Genomic DNA, 7,325 nt, shown 5'->3' with positions numbered 1-7,325 from the left:
GGTGGGGCAGGCATGCCAATTGTCGATCTGAGACAGCTTTAGAGCCTACGCACATGAATCATTGTACTTGTAGCTAGACACAGTTTCAATCCCCTCGCAAAAAAATAAGTTTCAATTTACTATTTAGCACAAGAAAATCGAAGGAAAAGTATAATGTTTTTTTTTTCTCAGATTGAATTTACATAGCTTTGGAATTGGTCTGACAAGAAGTAGCAGCGCCAGAACTGAATAAGAATTGTACAGACATTCCTAACGGCTTAGACATCAGGGATAGTTCGCAGCCAGATGCAAAATGGTGCTTTTTACTTTCAACATGTTCTTGATAATAGTGATCACAGAAGACTAAGCAAACCAAATTTGGAAGGAGGAAAAGAAAATGACATAGCAAACTAGACTTTCTTGAAAGCTACAAATTACAACAAGCAAAATGTAACTGAAAAGCATCTGTACATTCACTTCTCTTTTCAATCTTATTACAATACATACAAGATCTTGTTGGATGTTGGGAATAAAATCAGAAGATCAACATGTATACCACTGATCCATCTATAAAACATCATAAGCATATATAAATAACTTCCACCTAGCTGGTATAAGTATAACATTCTGCATGCTTGAACTTAATAACATGTACAAACTAGAAATGATGGAGCCGTATCAGCTATCCTGTGTATCTATGTAAAAAACTGCAAACTGATACCATTTCAATTATCAGACTTTAAGAAACTGTGATGCCATATGACTGTACGAATTGTAGGTATCCGATATTTGCCAAAAGAACGTCATCCAAACAACATTGAGCAGCAAGGTTCTGAACGGAGTCAAAATGGATGTTACTATTGCTCGCTCTTGAATTGTAAGATCCCAAGCGGCATCTGGTTAGCGTTGCTGAAGTCTGGTCTCGGAAGTGAAGCTTGATTACTAGATATGTTGTTCTGCCCTTTCTGTTGTGATATTCCTGCATTCTGGTTGTTGCCCCGACCAACTGGTGGTTCATGGTTATGTTTTCCTTCATAGGTTGTTATGACAGCCTTAGGGTCTGATGAAGCCCTCTCAATGTGCTTCCTGACATTGCATCCAGCAAATGTGCATTTGTAGTAACTCCTACAGGCAGAGAGGTGTATCATGTAGATAATGAGTGAATAATCAAACAGTAAGGTAAAAGTACATGCCATGGTTTTTATGCAATGCCGCATAGAGAGGTATATCATAATCCAACAACCTTTGCCCCCAGTTAAGATAGTTTCAATGAATAATCTTACCTCTAGCCAACCCATCGTTTCTAGAAATATTTTATGAGGCTCAGATAATAGCTACTCTGTTTTAATTTTCTTCATTATCCTACTAGTCTACCCTTTCTTTCAAACTTCACCACCAAACAGTCTATGGCGGTTAACAATGAGTTTGCTTCTGACATTGAATGATTGACTTCTCGTCGGCCTAGACATGAAATGATAAATGCCATTAAATTCATGACATCAATGGAATGGTTCAGATGGAGTATGTGATCTAAGGTTAATTACACAGATGACGTCCAGCACTCTGATGATTTACTTTGAGTATCTAGATTTCAAATGTTTTAAAAAGAATGACAATGCTTTAGGACAGCATAACGAAGTCTAAGGCGCTCATTAATATCAACACAGAAACCACATTCCATGATAATAGCAGCTCTGACCAATCTGTCCATCTGCCAGTGTGTGCGTTCTGACATGAGCAACCAGCTAGATGGCTGCAGGCCACAGCCGCCCACCAAAGGGGATGTGGGTGCCTCAGCGGCGCTCCTGGTGTTGTAAGGGACGTTGGTGGTATGCATTCTATCACCGAGGCATCGTTCCCAACATGGGGCCTCCATTCACACCCTGGTGCAGTTTCCCCAGGCTGGCAGCGCGCTCTTGCCATTGACACCGCCGTTCACGCAACATATCATGTGTCATTGATCAGTGTGGACATATTACCATCATTTCACAGGAGTGGGATAAACCTTATTAACTCTTTTACACCAATAAGCCACACAGTGCAAGCACAAACCTAACAATCTGAGGTTTTTCTTTTTCCATTTTTGAGCTAGAAGCTATTTCAGAAGTCTGTTGATGGAACCATTAAAGAGGTTCTGGATGAAACATTAAACAAAAGCAATTGATTAACTAGACATGCATGTTTAGTGGCTACATTACTTTGGCATGTATGGTAGGTTAGGTTCCTTTTAAATGAAATATGTAGATATGCACCCATCATATCCAACTCATTCAGGGAGAGAAACACATAATATTTAACAAGACATGTTTCAAGGAACCATTAACTAAGCTAACGTGCTCCATCAATAACACAAGCCAGGGCAAGACACTAGCATTTCACTGTTACTGGCTGAAAAAAGTACTTGCAAGCAATGTTATCAGGTCGTCTAGTTCATCCTAGTCACCATGGGACCAACCAGGCGACTAGTTGCGATTAGTTGTCGACTAGGCTGAGTAGTCGGCCCTGGTCAGTCCTAGTAATCGTATATATATCAGGACTAAGGGGGTGTTTGGTTCACTCTTCACCTCCTAAATCTAGTCCCATTTAGTCGCTTTTTACCCAAACACTTTGACTAAATGGGACTAAATGGGCTTTAGCCAACTAGTCACTCAAATGTTGCTAAATGGGACAAAACCTCACCTTTTAGTCAGGCTGCCTCACCTTTTAGTCACTTTGGAGCCAAACACCCTGACTAAGAGGGACTAAACGACCTCTTTTAGTCCACCAAACCAAACAGGGGGTGACTAAAGTTTAAGAGCTGGTTTAGGTGACTAAACTTTAGGAGGTGCAAACCAAACAGGCCCTAATATACCCAATATATACTAATTACTATATGTTCTAGAGTACTAATCAAGCATGAAGATAGGGTGTGGCTGCATGTAGGGTTGCAAATTGGGCTAAAAAACATAAGCCAAGTGGCCTAAGCCATCCCAGATGCAGCCCATGTCCTAAGCTGCCCAACAATTCCATTCTGTTTCTCGTTGTCCACCCCCTAATCGTACGACTAATCGGACGACCAGAAAACTATGGCCTAATCGAGTCGTAGCCCCTAGTGAGTCCAGGATATTGACTAGGGCGACCAATCGCCCCTAGCCGAGTGCAGGATATCGACTAGGATGACTAATTGCAATTAACTTGATGACTTGATAGCACTCCTTCCAAGTTGCACTGATGCATGAATTAGATAATATTGGTATCTGTATGAACTATCAATGAATAATTCAAGGTCACACATATGCAATTCCTAACATATTCCTTTTATCTTTTACAGGATTCCCAGCAGATTATAAGAGACATGCAAATGAAACCAAAATATTTAACTTCAAAACGCTGAAGTGAAAGATTGTAGATATATAGCGACTAGTGAAAGTAAGAATGGCAATATTATCCAAAAGACGGCATGAGTTTGGTAACATCTTATTATGAACAAAATAACTTTGAATATATTGTGACATCAATCCAGAGACAGACAAATCTTATTGCCTACCCCTTACATTCCATACGGAATTTCCAAAAAGAGTGAGCAGATATAAAAATGACACAGATCACACTGAAGAGGACACAACATACCTTGGATGAGGATTCCCTTTGACTACCTTCTGCCCATACTTGCGCCATCTATAACCATCATCCAAAAGATCAACCTCACTGGTTGTTTGCACAATAATCTTAGGCTCTGACAAGGTCCTTTGTGAAGAAATTTGTATATTCCTGAGCATTAAAGGAATTAATTTTATGAAACAACAATCTGATCATAGTGGTGTAGAGTTGCACTGAGAGCTAAACAAACCTTCTTTTGTTCTCATTATCAGCGTCATCCACTTCGTGTGGCCTTGATTCACCATCATCCATATCATCTCCGTCACTTAAACCAGATGCTTGCTCAGACATCCCATATATATTGTCCTGATCTCTCTTGGCACCTGACAAGCCAGATGTGGTATCATTAGATTGTTCATTTTGATCAGCTGCTGAAGAGTTGCCGTCTTTTGCCCGCTTATTTGGTGGACGTTGGTGATTGTGTTTGCCTTTGTATATGATCTCAGATATCTGACCATCCTCTGCGTGCTCTACCTTTTTCTTGACCAGACAATTGGGATGAGTGCATTTGTAATAGCTCCTTGGACAATCACTGCCCTTTACCACCTTCTGACCATATTTCCGCCAGTTATAGCCATCATCAGCAGGCTTATCAACAGGGGCATTAACTTGATACCTCTGAGATGCCTCAGCAGACTGAAAGGATGCATTCTCATTGTTTGCTGTTGCCATTGTCATATCTGAAATTCCTGCCATACTGGCTGCAGAATTCATATGCTGTAGAGCTCCAGATGTTGTTGCAGCTGTGGAGAAAGATGGATGTTCAAGGTGATCAAACATTCTGAGTGGAGAATGGGTTGCTTGGGCTGTAACTTGAGCCAGAGCCTGCTGGTGCGACATTCCAAACCCCCCCTGTAGACATATTGAATAGGTAGTCATCAGAAAATTTCAATTCACTCTATTTCTTCAGGACTAAAGCAGAAGCTCCAGAAATGGACACTGCTTAGGTAGGAAATATTGAATTAGAATTTATGACAGTTTGACTGTTCTTACCATCAAATGGTCAACTCTGTTCCCCATTTATACTAGTTTACTTAGTTCAGGATTTATATTAACAAAATCACAAGTCCAGCTACAAGCTTAGCCTCCAAATTGCTATATACCTACCAGATACTGTGAATATGGAACACTGATTCAATGCAAACAAACTATGAGCCTTTTTACAACTTCTGCTGCAGAGCAGAGCAAATTGGAGGCCAGTATATATAAATGCATCAAAATGAGCAACATGCTTCCAAATTACTCTATGAATAGATAGAATACCAAAAGCAAGAAGCAAATAACATTTTTTTACAGGAAAGTTTGTCCTATCAGAATCAAGATAGCGTGCCAACTTGCAACCATCATGCTGGCAGTAGTACAATTATGTTAATGCAATGCAATGTACATGTACCGTATCACCACTTCGCAATTGGCATATCTAAAAGATCAAGAAGCATCACCTATCTATCTTAGTAGGCTGATACTATTCAGCGCCCTGCAGTGCCACACACAAATATAGTAAGGTGGCTTTATGTGTTTTGGGACAAACATATGGGCCTGATCGCTACATGATCAGTACTGCATTATATGTAACCATCTCACTAAAAGCACTGACGGAACTGCAAAAGTGGTGCCTTTCTGAAGTTCCAGATTCCCATGTTGCTTGAAAATTTCTTTCTTGTTTTTTAGCATCATCCAAAAGAAAACCCCATAGATGAACAGATTGATGAACCCAGATTAAAGTCATGACACAAGGGAAAGCAATGGAACATGTTTCAGAACAATCTATGAACTATGAAAATATGAAATAAGGAACATATAAAACCGTCTTTTGTATTAAAAGATAGAATCAATAAAACTCTTGTCTCTCTTAATATCTCGTAGTAACGCTATAAATACGCCAAAAAAAAGGCGATTATAGCATACATGCGGTTTTTAGAATTTTATTACGTAGTTGCTAGTAAGACCACAAACAAAATGAGTTCACCGAAGCTAATTAACCAAGAACCGCAAACAGCATCCAAAAATCTGTTTTTTTTTGCGCCTGAAACAAAACAAAAAACAAAAGTTGCAATATTTTCTTCCAGCAAGAGGTTGCAGCCGCCGTGACGACGTACCATGGCGGGCGAGAAGAGCAGCCCAGGGGAGTCGAGCAAACCGGAGGGGCTGAGGCCGGGGGGCACCGTGAAGACGGACGCGCCAGCGGACGCCGACGCCGGCGGCGCCACCGAGAGCGCCGGGCCGGCCCTGGCGACCCCGCCGCCTCGTCCCCTCTCCGCCTCATGCTGCTGCTGCGGAGGCGGCGCCAGGGAGCCGGTGAGGAGCTGCGTGAAGGTCGCGGCGGAGGAGGAGGCGCCTCCGCCGCCGCCGCCGTCGGCGTCAGAGGGGAAGAGCGCCGAAGCGAGCGTGAGCGGGCCGGGGCTGGCGTCGCCGGCGCCCGTGAAGAGCGACTCCGCCGTCGAGCGCGGCGGCAGCGCCAGGCGCGGGCGCGGCGGCGGCGGCGGGCGCGCGGACATGGTCGCAGGACGGCGGGAGGCAAGAGAGGAAGACTAGAGAGAGAGAGAAAGAGAGGGGAGGCGAGGGAGGAGAGAGGATTCCCCTCTTCTTCTTCTTCTTGATTTCCGGCGTTGACTCTGGCTAGGTATTAAATCGGTACGGGCTGGTTCGATGTGAGAGAGAAATGTTATACGAATTAAAACCGACTGATTTGTTCGTGGAGGTTTTTTTTGGGTTGGGTGAGCAGACTCTGACTTTGGCTCTCTTCCTCCTCTCCTGCTCCTCTGCAGTGTGTGTCTCTTTCTCTCGGTTGGCTTCGGAGCTCGGAGTGGCGGGGAGAGAGGTTAGGAAACCAAGCTTTTATTTGCTTTTGTTAGAATTTCTGTCATGATAGGAGTATAAAGATGTATGGGAGATATTTTGCGCTTTATCAATTTATTAAACACAGAAAGCCTTTCGCTACATCACCACCATCTGTGTGAGGACATTTGTTTGAATACATAGATTAATTGTTAGCTAACTAATTCTTAGTTTAAATTAGGTGTAGAGAGCGAACTATTTTTTTAATTAAGTTTTCAACTAATTATTAGTTAACCAAAGATAATTTAAGCTGTTTTTAGGCTCAACTAATAAATAACTATATGTATGTTGATATGCCCTTTAATTGATAGACAATCTAGAGCGCTCTATAGTAGCTACGGCTATAGTTTTTTTTTAAAAAAAAAGTAGTTGCAGCTATGGCTGCACAATATATGTCCACTATAAACGTAAAACTACATGTCTAGAACGGTAGAGCTGCAGCCACAACAGTAGCTGCAGCGAGTGGGAGTACGTTGGTAAGTGTCCTTTTGGGAAATTTGAGACAGTTTTGTAAAGAGGATAATCGATATGCATGACAAAGACACATCTGTCTATACGTAAAATATCAGAAATCAGCTTAGTGTGTACGGGATAGTTTTATAGCTCCATTTGGCGCACCTTATTGTACTAGTCGAGTGGGCTTTCGATAAAACAAAGCGATGGGAGAAGGGAATGTCAGTGTCACTCGGATTTTTCTAACAGACGCCCTGTTCGGTGCCGAGTCATATCGTTGCTTGTTCCTTTAAAATACTGATGACTGGTTCTGATGAACAGTGTTTTTGTGGGGGGCTGGCAGATTTCCTCCACCTCGCCTCCAAAGCTGCGTACGGTGTAGTAACAAACATGTCCCGATTCGGTGCAGACAAAGA

At 42.3% G+C, this 7,325-nt stretch overlaps 1 protein-coding gene across 1 annotated transcript; it reads right to left on the bottom strand.

Moving 5' to 3' along the window:
- Positions 1–428: 428 nt before the first annotated feature.
- LOC136504963 (probable WRKY transcription factor 3) lies at positions 429–6,374 on the bottom strand. The gene is made up of 4 exons (XM_066500019.1): positions 5,718–6,374; positions 3,809–4,470; positions 3,589–3,729; positions 429–1,104 (listed from the first exon to the last, which is right to left on the bottom strand). Exons 1-4 carry the CDS (start codon positions 6,114–6,116, stop codon positions 837–839), a joined length of 1,470 nt encoding a protein of 489 aa, XP_066356116.1. The 5' UTR covers positions 6,117–6,374; the 3' UTR covers positions 429–836.
- Between the last annotated feature and the right edge of the window lie 951 nt (positions 6,375–7,325).

Source organism: Miscanthus floridulus, chromosome 14 (assembly GCF_019320115.1).
Source record: "Miscanthus floridulus cultivar M001 chromosome 14, ASM1932011v1, whole genome shotgun sequence".
Lineage (NCBI taxonomy): Eukaryota > Viridiplantae > Streptophyta > Magnoliopsida > Poales > Poaceae > Miscanthus > Miscanthus floridulus.
The sequence above is the reverse complement of the archived record's forward strand: the minus strand, read 5'-3'. Positions and strand labels throughout refer to the sequence as shown.

What these genes read in the sequence shown, in the direction of transcription:
- LOC136504963 (XM_066500019.1), bottom strand. Translation starts at nt 6,116, where the DNA reads ATGTCCGCGCGCCCGCCGCCGCCGCCGCGCCCGCGCCTGGCGCTGCCG. An exon ending in TGCTCTTCTCGCCCGCCATG is followed by an intron (nt 4,471 to 5,717) that starts GTACGTCGTCAC and finishes ATATGTCTACAG; the next exon opens with GGGGGGTTTGGAATGTCGCA. An exon ending in GATAATGAGAACAAAAGAAG is followed by an intron (nt 3,730 to 3,808) that starts GTTTGTTTAGCT and finishes TTTAATGCTCAG; the next exon opens with GAATATACAAATTTCTTCAC.